The sequence below is a fragment of the Triturus cristatus genome, chromosome 5_2 (assembly GCF_964204655.1).
Source record: "Triturus cristatus chromosome 5_2, aTriCri1.1, whole genome shotgun sequence".
NCBI lineage: Eukaryota > Metazoa > Chordata > Amphibia > Caudata > Salamandridae > Triturus > Triturus cristatus.
In genome coordinates, this window is record NC_140588.1 from 473,945,307 (window position 1) to 473,972,185 (window position 26,879).

The window sequence follows — 26,879 nt, forward strand, 5'->3', positions numbered from 1 at the left end:
ACTGGTTCCTATAGGGAAAATGGGTGTCTGCAGAAAACCATGCACCCTGTCTCAGGAACTCCATGGTGCCTGCCACACAGTGCATGGTCCTAAAGGGGGTCCCTTGGGTACCCCCATGACCCCCAACCAGAGGCCTCAGGATGAAGGGGGCCCTGCTAGGGGCCCCCATAGTCAGATTCCGACAGTCTTGTCGTGTCGGACAGACCCAGTCGGAAAGGCTGTTGGAATCTGACATCGTAATCAGTCGGGCGGAAACGCTGTCCATAGAGCTGTAGGATTCGGCTCTGACTCACACGGATTCTCCTAGAGCCGGTCGGAACCGATTGGGAATGTTCGAACGATTTCCCTTCCGACCTCGAACTTCGTAATCGGTCAGGCGAATTGGATTTGGACCAAGTCAGGCGGATGGGTTCCGACACGGTCTAGGGGAATCCGACTGTCGGTCAGACGGTTTCCGCCGACATCATAATCAGGCCCTTAATTTGCAAAGCAGCACACATGGCAGTCTATCGTAAGATGGTGCTGTTTGTCTATTTTAGTGGTGAACACATCAACAATGTTTAACAATTCAATATACATTAGAAACTAATATTACCAGTGAGTCCAGTCCATTTTTACAGCTTTGGGTGGCCTGGAATAGACCAGGTTGTCACATTTGTAGAGGTGTGATGGTTAGTAGCTCTGTTGGTACTGGCATTGGACAGTGCTGACTCGGCAATGGATGGTACAAGTTCCAGTGGTCCCCTGAGAAAGACCTTGGATCCTGTTACTTACACTTTTTTTTTTACAAGCTAAGCACTGCTAGCTAGGCAGCATTCTTCATGCCATGTTGTCTCATTGGTCACCATGACTCATGGTATTTCTAATAACTACCCATTTATCTGGGGTTATGACTGGTTTGTAGAACAGAGAACTGCACCCTGTGATTTACACATTGTAAGTAGCTGGCTTCAAAGTCCAGTATACTTGGCAAATAATGCCCTTTGTGATCTAATGAAAATGTCTTTCTTTTAATGCACCTTTTATTTGAAGTATACACTAATGTGAGCACACTTGGGGCCATATGTAGGTAGCATACAAGTTACCACTTCTTAAATACCGAACTTTACCGATTCGGTATTTAAAAAGTGGTAACTCGTATGTAGGTAATCATTCGGTAAATATTACCGAATCGGAGAAATTCGGTAATTACCGAATCGGTATTTACCGATTCGGTAATGAGGCATACCTTCCCATTGATTCCTATGGGCCTGGAGGCCCATAGGAATCAATGGGAAGGTATGCCTCATTACCGAATCGGTAAATACCGATTCGGTAATGGGGGGAGCAGGGTGTCACATTGACACCCTGTTGCACCCCTGATTCCTGCATGTGTGCACATGTGGCGCACATACATGCCCTAAGGGCATGTATGTCTGCCACATGGCACTGTTAGTCCAGCAAAATATTGCTTTTTGCAATGAATTCGGTATTTAGCACCAACATATATTTGGTGCTAAATACCGAATCATTTTCCCTACACATCACTCATTTGAGTGTCACCTACATCTCATTTCAGGATTCGGTATTTACCGAATCGGTAAAATTACCGATTCGGTAATGTTACCGATTCGGTAAATTACCGAATCCTGAAATGTTACCCCTACATAGCAAAAGCCTAAATACCAGTCGGTAACGGTATATTTACCGAAAATCGGCCGTTACCGACCGGTATGAGGCTACCTACATATGGCCCTTGGAGATCTATGTGCTGCAGACCCTTATACGGTTTGGTCTACAATTATATGAAAGAGTTAAGAGTGAATGAGTAAGTGAGTATGGGGAACATCACCAAAACACATTCAAGTTGATTTAGAACACTTTCAGCACTAAGAGAAAAATACTCTTTGACAATGCTATTTGTAGGGCACACAATAAACAGAGGAAACACATATGCTCTTACTTTGGTGGCTTATCTCACCATTCTCGTTCGTTCTGCAGCTTTTAGGTTTCAACCTGATTTTTGATTGGTTCAATAAATCCTTCCTCTGCTTACGGCAGGTATGCATTTTTCTTTCAACTTGTTTCTTTGCTATTCGATCTTTGTTAGAAATGGGGATCTCTAGTTGGCAATGGTTTGCATCATTGTCCAAGTAGGGACTCTTCTTCCTTGTCAGGGTAAGGGGGATACACTTCTAAAATAAGCCCTGGTCACCCCCTTGGTAGCTTGGCACGAGCAGACAGGCTTTTCTCAGAGGCAGTGTGTAAAGCATTTGTGCACACATACAGTAACACAGTGAAAAAACTACAAATGGACACCACACCAGTTTAGAAAAAAAAGTAATCTTTATCTAAACCAAACAAGACCAAAATGACAAAAACCCAAAATACTGCAATCAAAATATGACTTTTAAAAGGTAGTAACAGCTCTGTCCATAGCAAATTATAGATGCAACACTTTCAGCACAAAGTACCTGGGATGCGTCAAAATCATACACAAAAAAGGTGTTGCAGGGAAGGTGAGACATTGGTTCCTTACATGCAGGGAAGGTGATGCGTCGGTTCCTTAATTCGGGGGAGGTGATGCGTTGGTTCTTTACTGCTGCACAGTGGAGGTGATGCATCTGTTCCTTACCGGAGAGGAGGTGATGCATCGGTTTCTTACTGCGTGGGGAGGTGATGCGCAGGTTTCTTACAGCGTCGCCCAATGATGCAACAGACCTGGTGCCTCGATGCGATGCGTGACGATCCAGGACAATGCGTGGTTTCTTTCAGCCGCACAGCAGGGCTTGTGTCAGAATTGGTGTGGTGATCTCAAACTTTGGAGATCAGAGGACCCGATGTGTTGTGCAGCGATTTCTTGAGCCACGGGCAGGCTCTGTGTCGGTTTCTTCGGTGATGTGTCGGAAAAAAGTACGGATGCGTCACGCTTCTCGTCGTTGAGTTTCTTTTCCAGCTCCCAACAGCCAGAACAACCTCCAGAGGCCCAGAACAGCTAAATGCACCTCTTGGCAGGTCAGAACTCCCAGCAATGAAGTTCAGGGGAGCTGGGGTGAAGTCTTTGTGTCCTTGAGACTTCAGAACAGGAGGCAAGCTCTTCTTCAAGCCCTTGGAGATCTTCCTCAAGCAGGGGAAACAGCACACAGCAAAGTCCTTTCCCTTTCCTTGGCAGAAAGTAGCCCCTGCAGGTCATCCCCAGACAGTAAGCAGCACAGGGGCAGTATTTCTCATCAGTTTCTTCAGCTCTTCTCCTTGGCAAAGTTTCCTCTTGATTCCCAGAAGTGATCTTTGAAGTCTTTTCTATCTCTGATACTTGCAACAGGAGGCAAGCTCTACTTCAAGCCCTTAGAGAAAACCCTAACTGCAGGATGATGAACGCACAGTCCAGTCCTTTCCCTGCCAAGACAGAAGCAACCACTGCAGGCCAACCCCAACAGCACACAGCACAGGGGCAGTACTGCTCCTCCAGCTTTCCCGGTCCTTCTTCCTGGCAGGTTCCTTATTTCAGCAGTAATCTAAAGTTCAAGGGTCTAGGCCCCACCTTTTGTAGCACAAAATCCTTTGTTCTCCAGTGGCAGAGAAGCTCTTTGCCCAGCCAAAACCAGTTCTGTCCTCTCGGGTGCAGCTTCCCGGCAGGAGGTGGAGAAATCATTGTGTAAGGCAGACCTGGCCCATTCAGGTGAAAGGAAATCTTCCCCTACTCTTAATGCAGCCAAGGTCTATTCATCCCAGCCCTGACTCATTCAGGGAAGGCAGGACACACATCAACCCCCCTCCCTGGTGGCCATCAGAGAGAATGCACATCCCCAGCCCCTGTCCTTCAAAATCCAGACAGTCAATACACAAACCTAGCAGAGGCACACAGAATGGCGAAGCAAGAAAATACCGACTTTCTAAAAGTGGTATTTTCAAAAAAACAATATAAAAATCATCTTTACTAAAAGATGCATTTTTATATTCTGAGTTCAGGCATGCTAAACTCCAGCTATCCATCTTGTCCCAATGGGAAGTTATATTTAAAAGATGTTATGAATAAACTCCCATTCTATCCTATGGGACAGATAGCCTTTCAATAGTGAAAAATGAAATTGGCAGTATTTCACTATCAGGGCATGCCACACACATCAGAGCAAGTCCTACCTTTTACAGACACTGCACCCTGCCCACAGGGGTAGCTTGGGGCACATGTTAAAAAAGGGAAAATGAGGGCCTAGCAAGTGGGTGCACTTGCAAGGTCGACATGGCAGTACCAAACTGCACGCAGACACTGCAGTGACAGGTCTGAGTTACCTTTGAAAGGCTGCTTGTGGGGGTGGCACAATCAGTGCCGCAGGCGCACCTCAGCATTTGATTTACATGCCCTGAGCACACACAGTGCACAGTACTAGGGACTTTGTAGTAAATCAAACAAGCATTTGCAATGCAATAGGTCTCGCATTTATAGGAGTTTGAGCTATTGGCATTGTAAATGACAATGCTTTTTATTTAAGTTTGGTTTTTTTAAAACATAAATAAAAGGCACTGTCATTTATAATGCCAATAGCTCAAACTCGTATAACTGCGAGACCTATTGCATTGCAAATGCTTGTCCTTCCATTCCATCGAAAACAGAACACGGAGAAGAAGGGATTTTTCCACTCTGTTGTAGACGGCCATAAATAGTGCTCTATATTTAACCCCCGTGACACCCAGGTCGCACAATCTACATGACAGTTGTTGTATTTCTAGTTAGCGCTGTTTCCGCTGATAGCGCAGCGCCATAAATAAAACACACACTTGTTCACACCTGTACTGTGTATTGCGTTACATCAGGTAACAAGAGAATGCCATTCTGAGACGCGTTACGTGTGCCCGTGTGCTGGCAGTATGCCAAGCACACATGTGCCCTCTGGTTGTGTAGAAAACAGAGCTGGTGCCACCGCGCTGCACGGGGTGCAATGTGTGTGAAAATTCTTGTAATCATGAAAATAGTACCTAGTGTGGAACCCAGTGCACCGTTTATTAATAGACAGAGCCGCCTCTATGTACCATGGTAACCAGTACAACAAGCGGAGGGTCAGTGAGAGCTCTGAGAGGTGGAGGGGACACCGAGCACAGAGGGAGGAGTGCAGGAGGGGTGCGAGATCTCTGGGTGGATGAGATGTGGATAAAGACAGCTCTGAAAGGAAGAGAGTGGAGGAGATATCTAGAACAGAGAGGGGAGGGGGAGATCACAGATGAGTGGGTGGTGGAGGGGAGCGAGAGTGTCCGGGTAGAGAAGGGCAGTAAAGAAATGAGCGAGGGTGGAGAGAGTGCTTGGCAACTTAGAGAGAGATCAACTCTAGGGACAAGGGAGAGCACAGAAGTAGGCTATAAAGAGGGTGTCTCCAGAAGGGAGAAAAGTGGCTTGAGAGGCCGAGAAAACAGGAAGGTTAAGATTCAGAGCACCCCTTGGGTGGTGATAGTAAGAATGTGGGTGGTGAAAGAGATGAAAACAAGGCACAAGAAGAGAAAAGGCGGGCTAGTGAGACAGTGAAAGAGAAACTGAAAGTGAACTGGAAAGAATGGAAAAACGAAAGTGCTCGAGAAGGAGGCATTGATCGTGACAGCGAAAGGGTTCAGGAAAGGGACGTACTGAGAGACAATGAAAAACAGACCAACAAAGGACAGGTAAAGAGACATACATTGAAAGGCAAAGATGGGAAAAAGTCACAGAGGGTGAAACAAGATAAAACGGAGCTTGCGAAAAAGTGTCGTAAAGAGAGTAAGTAGGGAGGGGGAGGTATGTGTTGGCACAAACAGAACTTCTAACAGAACCCAGGACTTAGTACTGAAAAAAGGGCCCGTGGGACAGGGTCAGACCCGCCTGGTGTAGGGAGAGGGAGAGGGGGTGCGGGGTTTATGGAGGCCAAGGGAGTAAATGTGCGTGCCTCGGGGGTTTCAGGCAGTTCCACAGGGTGGGGGCTCCAGAGGAGAAGCCCCCGCGAGACAAGAGTGAGCGAAGGCCTGGAAGTGAGGACCAGGGGGTATCAGTGGAGGTTTGTGTGGGGACGTGCAAGGCCGGGGCTTGGGAGGGATGGTCAGTGCACGGTCGCTCACTCACCCTCAGGCACCAGTACCAGGAGTATGTGCAAAGCCCGGCTGTGAGCTGCGAGCCTTGGGCTTGGTGATGAAAGGACGGGGTGGAGTATGTCCCGGCACGGATGACCAAGGTTCCTGTAGCGCACGAGTACAGAGCACGTCCAACGAGCCGATACCCAAGTCACTAAACCGGCTCAGCACCAGCGCAGCAACCAGAGGTTTTGATGAAGGAAAATCTAGGTTTTTGGGTATCTGGAGGACGGGTGCGCGAAATTTAGGTCATTTGCTTTCATGTCATTAAATGAAATTAGGCATAAATATAAACAAGCGCGCACTGAAGTTGACGAGGAGGGAGTGGGAGGGGGGAGTGGGGGCGGGCACAGTGGTGCGGCCGCAGTTGTAAAAGGCAGGGAGAGGGTGAGATTGAGAAAGGGAAAGATAGGGATCAAAGGAAACAATAACAAGCAGGAAGGGGGTGGCAAATGGTGTGCACTTTGATGTCCTCAGTGGCCGCGCGGCTCACTGAGGACATCAAAGGGGCCGCGAAGTGATCAGGCAGTGCTTTTCAGGCTGCCAAATGGGGCGCGCGCCCAGCGCACATGCACTGTATTTGGAGGCCTGAAAAGCACTGTTTACACTTCCAGATCCCCCTTTTACAAAAGCTCTCGCGAGTGCAGCGCTAAAGCGCTGTCTCAGGCGAGACCTAAAAACCAATCATGGAAACTCCAATCCATCATAACAATTTACAGGGAGAGCAAATGCACTTTGGCACTGATCAGCAGTGGTAAAGTGCCCAGAGTCATAAAACCAACAAAAACAGGTCAGAAACAGAAGGCCAAAAAGCGAAACGTCTGGGGATAAACCCGCTGGACAAGCCAAGTCTAACAATCAATAACACTCAATCCAGGTGCAAGTCCTGCTCCTTCCTCTGTGTGTGTGTGTGTCTCTCTCTATCTTCTTACCTCAACTCCCAATTGTTCTTGGTATTCCCCCTGCACAATCCCCATGTGTCACTATCTTTTCCCTGCTCCCATCCCTGTCCTGTGCTGGCGCTGAATTCTTCTGCCACTGGAAGTCTCTGTCCTTCCCTTCAAGTATTTCTCCCTCCCTCCTCCTCCACTGACATTCTGCCACTACTCAGCTAGCACTTTTAGCTTTGACAGTCTTTATGAAATTATGATATAAGCATTCACAGAGCCAATAACAGTGGGCCGCCATCTTGAAATGTTATTTTATACACTTCCAAAGTGGCTGTCACGTTGCATGTAGAAAAAAATGTGACAGTCATTATGCTATATCATTCCAAGATGATTGTCATGTTGCAATCATCTTTGGAGTATAGAAAATAGAATTCCATGATGAGTGCCTGCTGATGTTGGCTTTTCTGAGAGTTGTAGAATTGCATAGGAAATCCTCACAAATCCAGTAGTGGTGGGCAGCCATCTTGAACTGTCATTTTGCATACTTTAAAGATGCCCATCACATTGCATGTATATGCAGAGTGAAAGCCATCTTAGAACGGCCTATCAATAGTATTTTTCAATGTGACTGCCATCTTGGGCGTTTATTAAAATGCAATCCAAGATAGTTACCGCCACAATTGGCTTTGCCAATGCTTGCATCCCAGTTCTACAAACAATGATAAATCCAATACCTTCAGTAAACAAGAATTGGCAAAGCGAGACTCATTAATTATGTCAATATTTATACTATAAAGATTTTTCAGTTCTATGAACAATAGAATGTTAGCTATTCAAGCCAAGACCCTGATCCACCACCCCGGGGAGTCCCAGGAAGGAGGAAGAGTTGGAGGGCGGAGGGTTGCCGCCTTTTTTTTGCCCAACAAGACCATGTAAAATGTTGGGTGATGAAGTCCACTGCACAATACTTGTATGGCGGTGGTTACTTACAATGACAGGGTTGGGCGAGCCACAGGCAGTAGTAGGGATATGGCATTCAGATTAATGGTTTGCTAGCCTCCACCATTGCCTTGCAAGTGGTGACTGAGTTATGGATAGCAGTTCCTTCAGGAGGTTACCAACTTGAAAATTGAGGCCTTAATTCTGAAGTTTGGCCCTTTAACAAGACGTGCGAAATATGCATTCTCTTATTCAGTAAAGAGCTTTGGGAAGCTGTTCAACAATTGTCTTGCAGGTGCCAGCTTGAAAAACTCAGTGTATTTCATAACCTCTAGCTACATTAGAGTGACTGACGATCAATTTGACACAGTATATTTACCATTCTAATTCAAACTTGCAAATTAGGATTTTCAAAAATATAAGACTGGTAATAAATATGAGGCTTGAAAAAATAATTTCAAATATAAGACTTAAAAATATAAATAAGTAAATCCTGCTAATGTGGTCCCTTATGGAAAATTGATGCAATGGCAAGTCTAAGAGGTTGTCATGGTCGATTGATGCTGAGCTCAGTCAGTGTAATGGTGGTTGGATAAGCAGGATGTAATATTTTCATAGAAGTGATCATATGTTATAAGCCATGCATTAATAAACCCAATAACACAAATGTCTATATATGAAAGCTATATCTCTGTTGTCAGATGAATTCTGCTTACCTTAGTCTCTGAAACTCAAGAACAAGAAGTGCAAATCTATGGTACAAAGCAAGTTTTACACAAAGTCGTTTTTCAAAATATGATAAATAGTACTTTAAAAAGCAATTATGCGGCTGATATAAAATCTTAATTAATGTTTGTCCAGCCTCCACCAGAATATGTACAACATTAAGGGCCAGATTTACTTAGGCGACGCAGGGCAAGACAAAGGCTTATTTGGGATTTACATAGTTCACATGGCATGATTTGCACGGTCTTTCCGTGACTTTGTACAGAAATGTAAGGCAACACAGCGGCTTGTGATGCATTGCGTTACAATTCTTAGTGAAAGGCATTCCATGGGTGGAGCATGGGCATTCCTGTGCATCCACCTATGGATTTCACACAATTGCAGATTTACCAAGTTTTGTAAAGCTTGAATAGCGTGAACTTGGTACACCTACCACAGAGGGGCATAACCAGGATAAATATGTTTATTTCTCCTTGTTACTTCCTCTTTCTGTGCGTGATGAATTCTGCATCGAAAATAGAAAGAGAACAATGCTTATTTGGATTGCTTTTGTCCTGAAAGGTATCCCTTCCAGCACAAACACAATCATGTCTGTAACACAGACAGTCTTGTAGCATGGAGCAAGAGTGCCTGCATTGGCGCTTGGCAGCCACATGTGCACCAGCACTGGGACAGAGCTAAAGAGTGCGATGTCTCTGTAAATATGGTGCTCTTCAGCTCACTCACATTCAATCAATGCAGCACTGCACCTTGCCTTGCTGCGCTGTATTACGTGAGCTCTTAGTAAATTTGCCCCTAATTGTTTTCTCTTTCTTGCCATTGATTTCGTTAGTTAAAAATCCATAAAATGATGTTGCAATTCATCGAATTACATTCCATCTATTTAAATTGAGTTATTTCGCCTTGCATCATTCGGTAATAAAACACTGTGACATGCTTGAGATTAAAAACTCAAAAACAATCATTTATAGCTCACCAGCGCCCCACAGTAACCTGTAATTGCTTTGCAGGCTATGAACAGGCCAAAGAGTTTCTCAAAGCATACCATGCAAAAGCCAAAAAATTTATCAAGACATGCCAAAAAGGAAAAATCAATAAAATGAAATTACTGTCTGTTTGTTAGAAATTAGGTTTCTGGTTGACTAGGGTATACACGTAAGCCCTGCAGAACCCACCACTGTAGTCAGGGTAAGGGAGTTACACACACAAGATAGCCCTTGCTCACCCCCTTAGTAGCTTGGCAAAGCAGTCAGGCTTATCCCAGAGGCAATGTGTAAAGTGTTTGCGCAACACACACTAGGCACACAACAAAAAGAGACTTCACACAAGGTTATATAAAAACACCCTTTGTTTTGCACATAAAACACATTAGACCATAATCACATAAATCACTGTACCACTAGGCACTTGTCATTACGTCACATAGATCATAAAATCACTTTACCAATAGGCAATGGTCAGAACAACATAGACATATCAATCACGTAAATACTTGTAGTTTGCACACATTATAAAAACACCATCACAACACTGTACATATTATGCAGGTCTTAAAGTTATACTCGTTATCCTATCAAATGCAAGGCGAAACGACATAAATCATAACATCAGGGCATAAAATGAAGGTTAGGTCATTCATAAATCATGGCTGCTGGTCATATTGTGCAAATCCTGCCAATGTAAACCAACATGCATCATAAAATCAGGGCACAAACTGTTGTAGAAGCTGAGTAAAGCACCCAAGAGACAGGAATCACTGTGCAAACATGACAGTATAAGCATCAGACCAACCTGCATAACAACATTAGGCCATAAAATGCAGCAGTAAACCCCTTGGATGAAAACCCATGCATTGGCATATGCCCCAATACCAGTAGGGACCAGAACATGTTCCCAAAAGGATCTAGGCTGTAGCACACCTGCACGCGTATTAGGGTTTATCTGGTACTGCTACACAGAGATCTTGAATGCAGCAACACCTGCATGTCGATAATAGGAGGTGGGGTAATCCTTACAGGGAATCAAGGGCCTCTATCAACCCCGTCCTGACAAGCGAGCCACAGTGCCCCAGGTATGTGCACACAATGTGAGGGCAGGCATACACCGCCTACCCCTGCAGGGAGACCTCACTGGTTCCCCTGTGTGCAACACAATAGAGTGCGGTTGCTCTCGTTCAGGACAACCAGTGCCAACCCTGTGAGGCCCTGCCCCTTTTCTGGCTGACCGGGCTGTCTGTGATCAGGGCAAAAGAGAAAAGCAGCCGCCCTCTCAGTCACGGTGAGGAGACCTCTCTGGGTCTCCCATGGCCAGATTTCCACGAGTGCAGCCGACCACCAACGTGCGGTGCAGCTGCTGCAATGTAGCTTCGTATGAGGGCAGGGCCCTGCCCACTTGGTGATGTCAGCATTGCTCAGCAACGTGGAGACTTTGTGCCGAGGTTTTCATTCGGCTTTTGGGCACCGTCCCTGCCACACGAGTCCGACAGGAACCATGCCGGTCCGTGGGAAACTCCTCGGGACACAGGGGATTCTCAACAATTAAGGCACACTAAAGTGAGTGCCTGCTTGTTCCCGAGGGCACTAAGTAGCGCATATTTAGTCACACAGGCCGGCTGGAAGCAGGCAAAGTATTAAACAACGCGCAGGAGAGGACAGTTGCAGGCAGCCGGACTCCTTACGCAACTGCCAGTCCCTAGAACCCTTCCAGCATCCACAGAGCAGGGGGGTAGCCACCTGCTCAGGCAAGCAGCAGACCAGCACACTGGATTTCCTAGCAAAGTATCATAGTCTCTGGCACCCACGCAGTAAGGTAGGTCGGCACATCAAAACCCAAACAGTCCAAGTAGTGATCTTTGCTGGCAGCCCCGCAGTCCTTTGGTGCAGCATGCCGGGCCAGCAGTGTCTGCTTACAAGTCCCACGCAGTCTCTAAAATCATGGGTTAACGCCCCTGTACTTATACCCCTTTGTGAAAGACAGGCACAGCCCTATTCACATGCAGGGGCAACTCCTCCCACCACTACAAATGCAGACCAGTCCTATTCAAGTGAAAGGGAAACTCCTCCCACCACTCTAAATGCAGCCCAGGTCTATTCAGCCCAGCGCTGAGACACCCAGAGAAGGCAGGACACACCTCAAACCCCCCCTCCCCGTGACTGTCTAGAGTAAATGCACATCCCCTTCTCCTGTCAATCTAAGCAAGATAGTGAATACACAACCAGGCAGGGTACAAAGAGTCATAAGCTCACAGAAATTCCCACTTCTAATAGTTTTTAGAAAAAATGGAATCGGACCACCTTATTTATAAATCCTGCTGTTTATTTAAGCAGATTATGGACCAATGTAGACATTTTTTTCCTTGGGCCTGGCTATTTCTTTGCCATAGTTTGTAAATCTTGTCAACACATTTAATTAATTTACATGCTTGCCTGAGCATGGAGCGATACACTTATCAAATATGACAAATCATGAAACATAAACAAAACGATATTGATTATTACAATTGATAAAACTTAACACAGAATACAAAAATCACAATAACATAAAAGTGTTACACCTACAGTCTGTCAAAACAGTGATCTAATGGATAACATAAAAGTGTTACACCTACAGTCTGTCAAACCAGTGATCTAATGGAACTCTCTCCGAACCTATTTCAGTTTTTTATGGGAGTTCCCTTCCCATAGGGGATAAGCTCAAGGTATTGTGGGATGTAATCTCAGTTTTATATCCCCATCCTGCTTGTAGGCTATATTTCATTGTAACCACCTCATGGGGTATCTAGAAGGATGCCGATGCGTTTCTAATCCCTGTGTTTATCTCGGGATTTTCTTCAGGTGGTCAGATTCCCTTTTACTTTCTAAAAATGTTTCACACGTCCTATGTGGCCATCAATATTGGACGTAACCCCTTAATGAACTACTTATAATAGTGGCATTTATAAAATCGTAATAACAAATCCACTTTCACCAATAAGCAGGATTTATTACTCCTTTTCAAAACATACCAAATATGGCCATGCTACCCCTTTCATATCAGAAATTACCACTGAAATACATACCAGGGAATTCCCAGTGCAAACTTATGATAGGGCAGCCTAACAGCAGTGAGAAACCAAATAGGCTGCTGGTCACTATCAGGACATGCCACACAGCAAAAGGACATGCCCTACCTTTTACCTACACAGCACCCTGCCCATAGTGCTAGCTATGGCCTACCTTGGGGACGACTTATATGTAGTAAAAGGAGAATTGCAGACGTGGCAACCACTTTAAATGCCACGTCACTGCAGCAGTAAACTGTGTGCGCAGGTCCTGTAGCGGCAGAGGCCTGAGAGAGGTTTGAAAGGCTACTTTGGTGGATGGCGCAAGCAGAGCTGCAAGCCCACTAGTAGCATTTAATTTACAGGCCCTGGGTATATGGGATACCACTGTACAAGGGACTTACAGGTAAATTACGTATGTCACACAGGTGTAGACAAATCTAACCAAGTTTTCAAGAGAGAGCACATGCACTTTAGCACTGATCAGAAGTGGTAAAGTGCCCAGAATCATAAAACCAACACAAAATGGTCAGACAAAATACAGCATGATGGCTCCGAGCTGCGACTTAATGATCCACATACAGACGAAGGCCTCTCTATTGTCACCCATGAGTTTTTAGAAGGATAGGCCTTTTAGTGTGTAAAATAGAAGCCATCACCAAACCACACAATACCTTGTGATCCTAATTAATCAAGAGGAATCCCAATATCACTAAAAAAGCGGTTCATTTTCTGCAGAAGCTCAAAAAGAAAGGACTCCATCAGTGACAGCAGATGACAAAAATGAGAGTGGGCAGATATAAAATGGAGCGTTCACGAAGATTCCAGCCAGAACTGGCTCTGGGATGTTACAAGCTCAGTGGTCCTATTTTAGAACTTTACAAGAAATGGACATAATATAGTGAAGGCTTCTCATATGCCATCTTTGTATTTCCCTTTTGGTGTAACCTCCCCTGGGGATTTTATTAAAAATAAGTCTACACATCTATTTTAAAGCACAACCTTTTATTGCATGAAATGCTTTAATGAAATATTTTCCATGCATTGGCATACGAACGCCTAAATCGGCATACTACTTGTGCCAGTTTCCCACCGTTGTTTCTGGAGCTGGCTGTATGTGCCTTCAACTGTTGAAAATATGCGGATTACCAAATCATGCTGAACAATAGCAGGTCTAAAATAATCACTTCTCCTGTGAAACATAACGTCCAGGATTACAGCACTGAGCAAAAACCCTGTCAATAAAAACCAGAATGTTGAACTGAAGCATTTCGAAACAGAGTTCTATTGCACCAGCATTTCAACCTCACTGAACATGGGAAACGATTAGAAGGAATGGCAACAACAAATCACCATAGCAGTGAAGCTTAGTTGTCCTGCACGTAACCTTCCACCCGAAGTAATGTCAAGGCCACAAAAATATATTTTATTATTTACACCCACCATTTCAATAGTCTGATTTACAATGACAAAGTTGTGCAAGGAAGAGGACACATCCAAATAAATATTCTCCTGCTGCATGGACGTTGGCTTCACCTCTGACGCATCCCCAAATTAAATAACTTCCGGGTTACACTTGCTTGACGTGTATGTCTTAAGCAACAACTGGAAACAAAGGCGTGTGACGACCCTATGTGAAGTCTTCATGCACTGTGAAATTTTCATTAGTGAAATGTCAGGAGACAGCAGCATACTCCGAGGGGGAGGTCTTGATTTACTTTTTGGTTTACTCTTAGTCCTGCTGGAATACCCCAGATATGCCAAGTGCCTCTTTTAGAGTCTCAGCCACTTCCATGTTCAAAGGGACACCTAATAGGATTTGCATAACCAGATTTCCCTCGTGCAAAGTGCCGAATTGGTATAATTAGTTTAGACGGTAGCTCAAATCCCACAAGCAATTTCAGATAGAAGCAAAACTTAAAACGTGTTTGTTTGCACATTTGCACTGTAGACACTTTCTGTAGTGATTCATACTACTTAAGTATTCACCCTTTTGACGCTGGCCGGATGTGGGATATCTTGTTGCCATTTATCGACACATGACTGTGAGAGAATTGAGGTTCTGAGTTTTTTCGGTCACAGCTGTGGAATGAGCATTTCGGCTCACTAATAAGAGCCACATAAAGCAAAAACTTGCATAAAGGGTCCAAAGTTTAACAAGCATTTTCAAAGCAAAAGGTCTCACATTTGCGAGCATTTAAGCTATTGGCATTGAAAATGACAATGCCTTTTATTTATGTGTTTTTAAAGGGAACACATATATAAAAGACAATTTGGCATATTATCAAGCACGGCGTTAACATTATCGCCGCTTTAGCGGCAGAAAACTGCCGCTAAAGCGGCTATAATGGGCTTGATAATATGACCTTGAAAATTCCCATAGAAGCCCATGTTCACACCAGAATATGGGCTTCTATGGCAATCCTCAAGGGCATATTATCAAGCCCATTATCGCCGCTTTAGCGGCAGTTTTCTGCCGCTAAGGCGGCGATAATGTTAATGGCGTTTCTTGATAATATGCCCCAATGTTGTTTTTAATGCCATGAGCTCAAACTCTCGCAAATGCGAGACCACTGTAATGGTGGCCACGCCCATTTTTTTAAAAACTGCTCGCATATTCAGGTTACCGTGAGCAGTGTGTAAACAAAGGGGCATTGTCAGCATTAAAGTGAAAGCACGTATGGTGCTTTCAACAAAAGTTTAAAAAAATATAAGTAAATTCAAAAGGTTCTGTAGCGCGGCCGCTAAAGTGAAAGCGGACCGTGCCCTATATTAAATAATTAAGCGCTGCGCTGTAATTTGAATAAAAATATATTACTACTAAAATAAGAACGGGCGGATGCTGCGATATCGTGGGTGGAATAGAGGAGGAGCATTAAAGAAAATAGTGCTCACCAACTTATAAAGCAGTTTGTGTAACAACCGAAGTAAAAGGGCCAGTCCTCATGGGAGGTTACAATTGAAGACACGGAGGTACTAAGGGGGAACTATTAAGTCTATGTACGAATAAGAAGCCAGCATTTACGAAGAGCAATGACATAAACCAATGGCAATTATGGGCGGAGAGTGGGTGGGGCTTCAAGTGTATACTCCAATACAGCATGCGGCAGAGCAGCGCATGCTCAGCCCAGGCTCAACCTTAAAAAAAAAAGTTCATGGAGCATCGACCTGGGTGAGATCCAAACAAAATATGGCCAATAAACTCAATGCCACAGACTCTACAGTAATCTGTGGGTTGCCCTCAAAGCTTAAACATACAAAGTAATCAATTCAGAGTTAGGGAATAATGGTTATGCATAAGGTTTATAGGCATTTAATAATATCTGCAAGCTTCCTACACCCCGAATAAGGATGAAAGGATTAGAGGTCCAGAAGTACTATTTAAGTGGCGGCAAATTTGCATACCAGTTTTTGTGACCATTATTTTATTGGCAAACTATCCTATATACAAAAAAATCAGATCACAAAATAAGAAATTGAAGGGGGTCGCAAAATAACCTGCATAATTATTATCCTTTAGGCTGTTGCAAATTGCAACCCTCCGTGATTGGCTACAATCACATTCATGGTGGTCTGCAGTCACATTCATGGTGGTCAACAACAGACCACCATCTCTGTGATCAGATTCTCAAACTGAATTTCTCTTTAAAAGCAGCCAGGGGTCCTTAAAGGAACTCAGGCCTCTTAAGAAAAGAAAGATATTAGGTTTTGGAAAACTTCAGTGCGAGCACTGGAGCACTGCCTACCCCATCTGATGCTGATACTCAGATTCACAACAGGTAAGGAATACAAAGGGGACTTCTTCCCCTTTATGAATACCACCTAAAATTGCATGTATCCTGTAGATAGGCTTGCATCTTCTGCACTAGGGGTTTTAGATGGAAGTCACAAAATTGTGATAAGGGTTCTAAAATAGACCCGATCCCCGATACAATAGGCGTGCCTGGGGTGGACATGTGGGTTTATGTATTTTGGGGAGTATATAGAAGTACAGTGTGATTGGTTGGTACTTGCTCAGGTAGTCAGCTTCCTGTTTCGAGATCCAGTCATGGGCTAGACCCTCTTCCACTAGGGATGTGAGATCCTTCGAGATTTCCATGGTGGGGTTCTTCCTCAAGATCTGATAGTTTCTTCAGTCAGATAAGAGAAGTAGACACTCCTTGGTGTATGTCTTCTTGTTAAGGATAACAACGGTGCCCCTTTCGTCTGCTGGTTTGATTACAAGGGAATGGTTGTCTTTAAGATGTTGCAATGCTTCCTTTTCAATGTTATTCAGGTTCATGAAGGGTCGATCCTCCGGCCTCCTTAGGGCTTCAAAATCAGGCCTATTTTATCGGGGATCGGGTCTATTTTAGAACTCTTATCACAATTTTGTGACTTCTATCTAAAACACCTAGTGCAGAAGATGCAAGCCTATCAACAGAATACACGTGTTGTTCTGAACCTTATCAAGGAGATTGAATTCAACTCCCAAAATGAATTCTTGCTGGGCCTGGACATCGAGGCCTAATACACGAACATCCCTCAGAGAGAAACACTAAAGGTGTTGGAAGGCATCTTGTTCTGAGAGCAATGGTTATACCAAACCCCAAGGGCCTTCATCCTCAATTTGGCAGAAATTGACCTTACTAGAAACTTCTTTGAATTTGATGGTACCCTATGTCTACAGACCCACAGCACATCCATGGAGAGTACCTTCGCCCCAAGTCTGGCTGGCTTGTACGTAGGAGCATTCGAGAATACCAACATCTACAACGAAGGAAACCCATGGTCACAGAACATCAGACTATGGCACAGATTCATTGATGACGTCCTGGTGATATGGAGGGGTGACGAGCAGTCTGTTAAGGGATTCCTAGAGTGGTTGAATAGTCGCAACCCTTTGCCACATTTCACATCTACCGTGACTAACACAGAACTACCATTTCTAGACTTGGTCATCAAACCAAAAGAAGGGAAGCTCTCTACCCGCATCTACCACAAACCCACGGACAAAAACCCCCTACTCGCCTTTGAGAGTTTCCATCCTAAATCCCTTAGGAAGAATCTACCAGTGGGACAATTTTTTCGACTCTGGCGGAACTGCACGGACAGAACGACTTTCAATGAGGAAGCTTAACTCCTGACAGAAAAACTCCCCAGAAGAGGATTCCTGGAAAGAGTGGTTAAGAAAGCCAGGAAGAGAGCTATAAACACAAAGACAATTTACTGGAGAAAGTGGAAAGACCGACGGTGACTAAAACAGTCTGTGTTACCACTTTTAACACAGCCTCACACCATATAAAATGGTTAATACTTAAAATGTGTTGCATACTAAATTCAAATGGGCTTGATTTGGGAAAAACCTCTGTTCTTTAAGAGAAGAGCAAACCTGTGGGATCAATCGGTCCACACATGACCTAGGGTTCCCAAACCCAGTTGCACACAAGGTCCAAGGGCCAATCACGGGACATACCAGATGTGCTTCATGTGATGTGTGCCACCTGACAAAAGATTCAAAGAATGTAGATGAGGGACTGCCACATCCGTGGGAACAGAGAACACATACGAACTGTAACTCAGATAATGTCATTTATCTTATCACATGCCCATGTCAGAAACAATATATTGGCATGACTACGAGAAAAGTTAAAATACGCATTATGGAGCATATGCACACCATTAAGTGCCAAAAGTCGAACACAGAACTCACAGCATATTACCTGGAAGAGCACCACACAATAAATTACCTAGCATGGACTGTGCGGGACAAACCCAGACAAAATCAAAACTCAGGAGACAAAAAGAGACTGCTTTTGATGAGAGAACAGAAGTGGGTGTACAGACTTAAAAGCCATGAGATTGGATTAAATGATGACATCCTGTGGAACACATTAAATAGATAGGGTTCAATGAGGCCCCAGTTAGCCCACATTACCCTACGATCCAGATTTTTAGTCTCATGCCCAAGGTAAAAAAGAAATAATATACCTCAGTGTGCCCCCGGGATACAATCTAGTGCCCCTCAATGACACAGTTTGAGGGCAATCAGTAACAAAACATATCCCTTAACATATGGTAATGGTAGTGGTATTCCATGTGTCACACCAACCTCACATCAGGCGCCCATGAATAACACAGGTGGGTTTTGCGCGTAGCAGCAAAGTACTATCCACTTCTTTCCCACCTTTTAACACTACACACTAGTAGAGTTGTCCCCCATCGCGTTCTAAGTAATATAGGAATGACCCCCAATTGCTGGGTAAGAAATAAAAGATCACAGTAGGAGACTCCCTGTACAAACTATCTTTCCATAATGCATAGTGATACAGTGTCCCCAATTGTGGGGTTAGAAAAAAACATCTCGCCAGGAAAGGCACCATAGGAACTATTTTGCTAATATACACTGTGATACAGTTCGTAATGCCCATTAACCAAACTTAATAACTGTTTCGATTACGGTGGAAATGGCATTCTGATTCAACTCCTAGTCCAACAGTGGTTGTGTATACGAATAAAGTTGACCCCAGGAATTGAAATAATAAAATAAAACATTGCATTAGGAACTACTTGCTGGGATTAAGAACTTTCACAAACCCGGTGACCTATCAGTACATCACGGTCACTTGACAGGGACACTGGTCACGTGTCCGGAAATCTTCCCGTTATGAGTGGAGAAGCGAAGCAGCATCTCACTACCTACAAGGAGAGAGCTGAACACTTTCCGGGCAGAGCACCCACCTTGACGAGGTAAGGAGTTGCAGGGAGGGAGTTCTGCTGGACGGAACCACGAATAGATGCCTTGTTCAGTAGTGGGGATGTCCCCGCTACGAGAGACTGCACGAACATGCTGGGTCACGTTTATTGTTACCAGGTATTTCACGGTGCATTTGTATCAAACAGAGGGGCGTTCGCGGGCAGCCTCAACACACAAATCGGGGCAACACTTGGACGCTTTTACAACCTAGAGGGCCCTCTTTTTAATGTATTTTATACACATCAGGACATTGTTTAAATGAATTACCAATCCCTGCATGTTCATACGATATATAATGCTACTGTCTAATCTCATTAGTCAATGTTTTTATTTTCCCCCAGAGTGTGACTACAGGGGGCCTCTCCCTAATTCTCGCCAGTTTTAGCATTGTAGTATATGGAACTCAGTGAGTTTATTTTTATTGCGCAGCATGAGTGAGTGCAATGAATGTGCATTGGACTTCGGTCTAGGAAAGTACAATCCCCTGCGAATGAGATTAGGTAAATTATCCCATTATAGAATGGTGGGCCCTGACATGGGCATTATGGTAACATTCCATACCTATATGGTTATAGTGAGCACTTTGGTGTTGCAAATCTGCTTTCTGAGATGTGAGTGGAAAGGTATTTCGAGTGCCGGAGCATGAACACTCAGTAGGAACCCATGTACAAATAATTTTATTCCATCCTTTTTGTGTCTTCCCCTACACATTATCAAGTGTGAGTTACATAGGGGCACCCTTTGCTTGGAAGTAACAGATTCCAAGGATACCTAACCCAGGTACAAAGGGTAACACATTTCTGGCATCCGAAGGGTCCAGAGGAATGCCGGTGTGACCCTGTGGGCACTTATCAAACGGCAGAAACATGTCAACACTTTGGCAGTAGGGAGGGGTGAAGGAACTCATTATCTTCTCCTATCACCACCATCCATCATGTTTTTAGACGTATACGGTGGGCCCAGAAATAAATTGTCGAGAGTGGGCACCACCTAGCTAGTTTTAACCTTCACTGCACTTTTTTTCAGTGATCCCAATAAATATATATATATTTATGTTTGTATTGTCTTCCCCTCTCTTTGCTCCACCCCAGGCGTTGGTCTGTGCATGGGTGTACTGAAGCAAGCCCAATGATGAAGCATGTCACAATTTTGTGAGTGAGGGCAGTATTTTCTCTCAGAGCATGTGCCACCCTTGGATCACTTTCCACCCTTGGATTACATTTCCTTACTCCTCTGTGTGTGTTATAGTTATGTGATAGTGGAGGTCGGAGTAGTGGAATGTTGCCTCTCCCCCTTCTCAGTGTGTGAGACTTAATTCGCTTTCACTGGATCCAAACCTATGCATCAGGATAATTTTACTGAAATCAGATAAATCATCTGCAGTGGCGGCTGCCAGCTTTTGGGATTGGTAAGGCAGGCAAACTGCTGCGGGAACATACACTGCACACAAAATACACATAACAAAAAAAAAGCCACTTACCTGACTGCGCTCTTCACTCTGGACCCATTTTCCTCTTTCCTGCAGAACGGGACATGACGGCTTGCTTAACTAATCATGGCGCTGCTCTGCAGCGCCAGGATTGGATGGAGCATCCTGGCTGGATCTCCTTCAGGCCCCTTAGGCCTGCGCTTGGTTTCCATCCAGCTGTCTAAGACAGCTGTGTGGAGAGCTTCAAAGTGCCCTGTCACTTTGGTTGACGCAAGTGATATGCACTTCCTGCCCAAGTGAAGAAGCCGCTGCTGAATATCTGTGAACTTGAATGCTTTCTTGGGGTATATGTTGAATATTTTAGGAACATGACTGTAATACTTGTATTCCATCAGTGGCCTGGTTTCCCTCCACTAACAATTTGTGGGTGCAGGAACAGAGGGCTCGATTGTGCTGAAAATCCATCTGGTAAAATCTCTGGGAAAGCACTGCGTTAAGCACTTAGGGGCATATCAGCAACAACCGGCGATAATTATCGCTCAGCGCTCTTAGTGTGAGGATAATTATCGCCGGGTAACGTGGATTTTTATCGCTGAGATAGCATGCTATTAGCAACGCTTATCTCCTCAGCGATAAAAATCCTCACGCTAACTGCCTAACGTGAGATTATCGCTGGAAACCCAGCGATAATCTCACGCAGTGTGGCGTTAGCTTGCTGATAGGGACTCACAAACTTAGCCATGATATCCACCTTCCATAGGATATCATGGCTAAGTCAGTCCTGAAGCAGGCGTAAGGAAAGTAGCGATAACAGGGGTTATTGCTACTTTTCCTGACGCTATGCTTCATAGCGTGGGGCTTGATGATAGGAGAAATGTCGCTTAACATTTCTCCTGTCATGTTAGGTCAGGAACGCCCACTTTGCATCTCATTAGAGATGCAAAGCTGGGCGTTAGGAATCCCGACGCTAAAGCAAGGTTTTGCGCGTTAGCGTGGCCTTGCTAATTAGGCGATAAAATTATCGCCGCTGTTCGGCCGAAAACGGCCTCAAAAGCGGCGATAATTTTTTATCGTCAGCTTGTAAATATGCCCCTGGGAGAGTATGCAATGCTCCCCATTGCCAGCCAGCATATTCCCCTTCCCTCATCCATCTTCCAACCACCACCTTGCGCCAGCCCCTACACATATCTTCAACCTGCTGAAAGCAGGTGGCACATGTGTTCTAACCCTCATGAATGTGTGCTTTCCATGTGGAATTTTGGTCAGTACTTCAGTTCCGCACAGTTACTCTTCCATTCTGTGAGGTTTAACTCATAATTGCACAGTACTGTGGGGTGCTGGATTGTCACTGGTTTGGGGTTTGAGGGGTTCCCCGGCTTGTATGACAAATGTGTGCTATATCTGAAAATCGAGTCATGGGGAAAATGTAAATACAGTTATATGTCAATTAGTAAACTGCCAACACCGCAGACTTACCTTTCTATGTAAGAGCAGGGATAACCCTTTAAACTTGTTTTATCCCTGTGCATCTCTTTTTAAGTGGAGAGGTGGTCTTTCTAGGTCAAAAAATGTATGCAAACACATTGAGATATGCTGGGAGGAGCTGGCACATGTGGATCATCTGAACAGGATGCATGATAGCTTTCCTCATTATAGGCTACCAGTCAAGCTGCAGGAAACGCTATAGCTCTCTACAGCGTACTCTAATTCTGTTTGTGGTGGAAACTTCAGCTTTTTCTGAAATGCATTGTTACTATAGAAATGTAAGGGTCTCTCTTTCCCTCTCTTTTTCTCTATCTCTCAAGGCACTATAGGTGGGTGTAGTATCCCACTGCCCTTGCCTGCAAGTGGGTCCCTTCCCCCCTTTTAAATGTTGTGACTGGCTCTTCTGCCTCAGTGAAAGACAGACAAGTGGCTTTGAACAGCCGGTCCACCTTTCACTAATGCACTGTTCCCAGTTTAGGCCTGGGATCATGCTTGCACTTGGAACAGCACCTTTGCTTTGATGTCACACATTCATCGCTCGGCACACATATTTAAAAGTGCACCATGGCGCAGACTAGGGCAGTGCACTGTATTTATAATATGGTCCTAGATGTATGAATGCGTACTAATATTTTTTGGTGTGTTCTATTTAGTGGAGTTTGGCAACAGTAAAAATGCTGTTCTCTACATTTCAAAATGAAAGCTTATAATGTTATTGTAATTAATGATTATGGGTGACCTTTTGAGCGTTATTGGCAAAGCTAAGTTTGTGTATGTAGATCTCCTCTAGTGTAGATCTACACCTAGGTTTAAATCCCTTCATATATGGAATTTATCATTTCCTTGTGTAGATTTACACTTAGATGTAGACTTAAAAGTTCCACCCCCTCAAATGAAGCAGTGGAGATACCACAAACACAATAAATGGCAAAAAGTCACAATGACATACGTTTTACCTTTTTGTGGAGGTCTCCACCACAGGGGTTGAGATCTCTATCACCAGGAAGGACATCTTCATATAGAAAACAATATGGAGATGGAAGAACAATAGTTTAAATTAAACATTTTTTTATTTAAAAATATTAAAACACATTACCCAAACTCCTATTCACCTGGTACTACCCCAGTAACGAGGAACAACACACCTGCAATAAAACCTAACATATAATTGCAATTAAACTTCACATTTGTATTTGTTATCAGCATTATTCTTTAATTAAACTAAATGTTAATTTTCTCTCTCCCATCTTTGGCGAATCATTTATGTTGAATGTGTCACAACATAGTTGCAAGCTATGTGTTTACTGATTTGTGATTTTTTTAAAATATATAACTTACACTATATTTTATTAAAATATGAATATGTCCTTTAAAATTAACACTTGACATCTTTGATTAAAAAATATATTTAAATACAAACAAATATAACTTAAAAAAGCTAATGTAAAATATTCCTAAATTCACTTAATATGTTTTCCTATGTGTTATAGTTATTCCCTGCCATCTTTGATTCCTATCGGAGTGTGTTGAAGTACCAGTTGTTAACCATGAGTGGTGTTTGAATCACTCCAAGGCTGATCTGTATATTTGAGCATGTTTTGTCAGAACAACTACTGTAGTGTTTTTAAACGTGTGTTTTTGTAAATTGCAATAGGCTTAATCTTATTTGGGTGTGTTGTTGTATTAGGATGCCCACCCCCAACCCCCTCCTTCAATTTCCATTAATCTCCACCCATTTTATATCCATATGTCCCTATTTTCCAACTATTGCCTCTTGTCACCTCCATATTTGCTACTAAATAGTTCTTATGTATCCTTACAAATATAAGAGAATCGGAGACACAGACCTCCAGCTGGTGACTTGTTACTTGCATTTTGGAGAAAATAAAGTTGCACTACTTTACGTACTCCAAAATAGCCATTGTGAAGAAGCCCCTATGTGTTTATACTGCATATGCAAGCAGTTCTGCCATACTAGCACTCTGTGTTTTCTCAATTGAATAGACCACACTTCTTATCTCCCATGTGTAATGCAGTAAGCAAAGGTTGTTTTGGGCCCATTTCTCTTATAAAGTCCTGAAATATACCTGTTAATTTCCTTCTTTTCTTCTTTCAGCTGAGGAAAGGACCGCCTGTCCCACCGCTTCCTAAACTTACACCATCAAAAGAATTGCAACAGGAAAATATCATCAGCTTCTTCGAAGACAACTTCTTACCAGAGATTAACGTCACAACACCATCACAGGTCAGACACCACTAAACGTTTTACATTAGACGTGTTTGAGATATTTCACCTACCCAGACTTTGCATTCCCTTACTTTCTATTCCCTTGGTCACCACGGAGAATACACACAGACCACTCAAACCACAGGATACACCTATATGACACATTAACATTGCTCAACGCTAAACTACCCATTTCAGTCTTGCAACGTTTACCTGTTTAGTAGCAAAAGTCTGGAAACATTTCACATGTGGGAGATCCTTCATGCAAATTTTCTGCTACTATCATGTTTCTCTAGTCCCCAAAGTTCCTCTTTAACCCTTGCTTTGCCTAACCTCCCTTTTTACATCGGCTGCACACTTTTCCAATATCACTACTGCCCAATACTACTGGCCAGTGACAAAGCTGGGAGCAACACTTCTGTGGCAAGCTGTCACATCCAGGATACTGTCTCACTGATTAATATGTGCAGGAGCTCATGGGTGATGGGCACCTGCATACATTTGGGAACCAGGATTTATTTTTCATCATCAGTCGTTGTCCAAGAGAAATAAAGAGAAGGGAGAAAAGACGGGAAAATGGAAATAAAGGGTTAAAAATAACAAATGGAGAAATCAATAGGGAAAAGGATCCTCTGAGAGTGTGAAATACAGACAGGAGTAGTAGAACGGAGGAAGATCAAGGCATAAGGTGGAATCCAAATGAAGCATCCTTGGTATTTGGCCGTACCTGCATTAGGGCTCCTAAGAAAATCTCTGGGTCCCGGCACTTACTTTTTAAAAATAAATTAAGCACTGGTACAGTCTACACAAATACAAGGCATTGGTGGGCTTTATTCAATGAGATAAATATGGTTGTAAACATAAGTATTCATCAAAATCTAACTTTTTGTATGCCCACCAGTAATCCACAAAGCAATTCCTGGTGGGCGTGAATGAATTCACTACTGCATAGAAATCTGCAATATTAAAACACAGTTGAGAGGTGGAAAGTGTACATTCTAAGGTTTGGTTTGCTGTGGAAGTTTGGGAATGCCAACCAACGTATATTTTTGGACATTCTCAGAGGTCTCTCCAATCTCTTTCCGCTCGGGGAATGGTTGGAGATGGGTTCCAGGTAAGGGCTGGAGTAACTCCGTATCCTCGATAGTAAGTGGAATGGGTGATCACCAGATGCGGCCTGGGTCTAGGGAAAGGGATTGCACAACGGGGAAAAATGGTTTCCCAGCAAAGAAAACAAATGTGTATTTGAACAGGAGGCTGTGCCCTGGTGGAATACAATTCTTTAAAAAAGTCACATGACATTCCCACCAGTGCTTGTAGAAACCTGCACCTGAAACAACTTTCCAGGTGTACTACCTTTCGAGGCATACTACTTGTTATATTTGTAAATAGAAAAAAATCCCATAAAAGTACGTTTGGGGGAGGTCTAAATATCCACCCATAATTTTATGTTTGTTCATGGATTGGGCTATTTGTGTGGTTGTGGATGAGGTTGCTCAGAACTGTACCGCACAATTTAGTAGTTGGGGCTAGGGTCAACTTTAGAAAAGGATAGAATGGGTGTGGTTAGTGGTCCTTTACCTAATTATGCTTTTGCATTCTAGGCACTTGCACAGACAAACAGATATTTGTAGGTAACTGAGTCTTGTTTTACAGTACTCTCTTCAAACCACACAGAAGCATAGAACATGATGCCCCCAAGTCCCTCCGAGTGAGTCAAAATGAAGATCAAAAAGTAATCTTCAGACACGATAACGGGAGAGTCCTTGGTTAGCTAGCTGACCGACTGTGCCATTGAGTTATTCTTGTCATTGTGATCTATAGAATTGTTGTTTCTGGTGTCTCCACGAAATGTAAAACTCATGGAAGCAGGAACTACTGTGCTCTAGGTCCAAGGCTGTGGAATCCGTTCCCTGTCAACTTCACTACAGCGTATGAATGCATTCAAAACGGTGTTAACTGATTTCTATGATTTGAGTTTCTGTTCCGACTCCTGCCATTTTTGTGAGTTTTATGGTGCTTGGAAGCTATTTGGTTCAGCATATTATAGTTGGACCATGGCCAAGTATACATTGATTAGAATGCCAAGATATTCAGGGTTCATAGCACAGACCATGACAGACCATTGGCTTCGGCCAATCTGGAGATTTGTGGCTGTCTAGAAGAGAGTAGCTGTTGAAGTCTGCCAATTGATTGTATTTTTAGCATGAAAGTTAGTTAAAGGTAATGGTTTGCAGCCTGCTAAATAAGAAGAACATTACGGGGAACTATTGATCTTAATTACTGTCATTCTACTAAATGAGAAATCTGTCGCAGGCAGCCAAGTTTTCATGTTCCTT

At 43.7% G+C, this 26,879-nt stretch overlaps 1 protein-coding gene across 11 annotated transcripts in view; it reads left to right on the plus strand.

Moving 5' to 3' along the window:
- The window catches only part of AMPH (amphiphysin), a 951,873-nt gene that overhangs the window by 693,871 nt on the left and 231,123 nt on the right, over positions 1 to 26,879 (plus strand). For all 11 annotated transcript variants that reach the window (XM_085607441.1, XM_085607443.1, XM_085607442.1 and 8 more), the window contains exon 11: positions 24,430 to 24,558. In XM_085607441.1, coding sequence (XP_085463567.1) covers positions 24,430 to 24,558 — 129 coding nt within the window. The remainder of the gene's footprint in view (positions 1 to 24,429; positions 24,559 to 26,879) is intronic.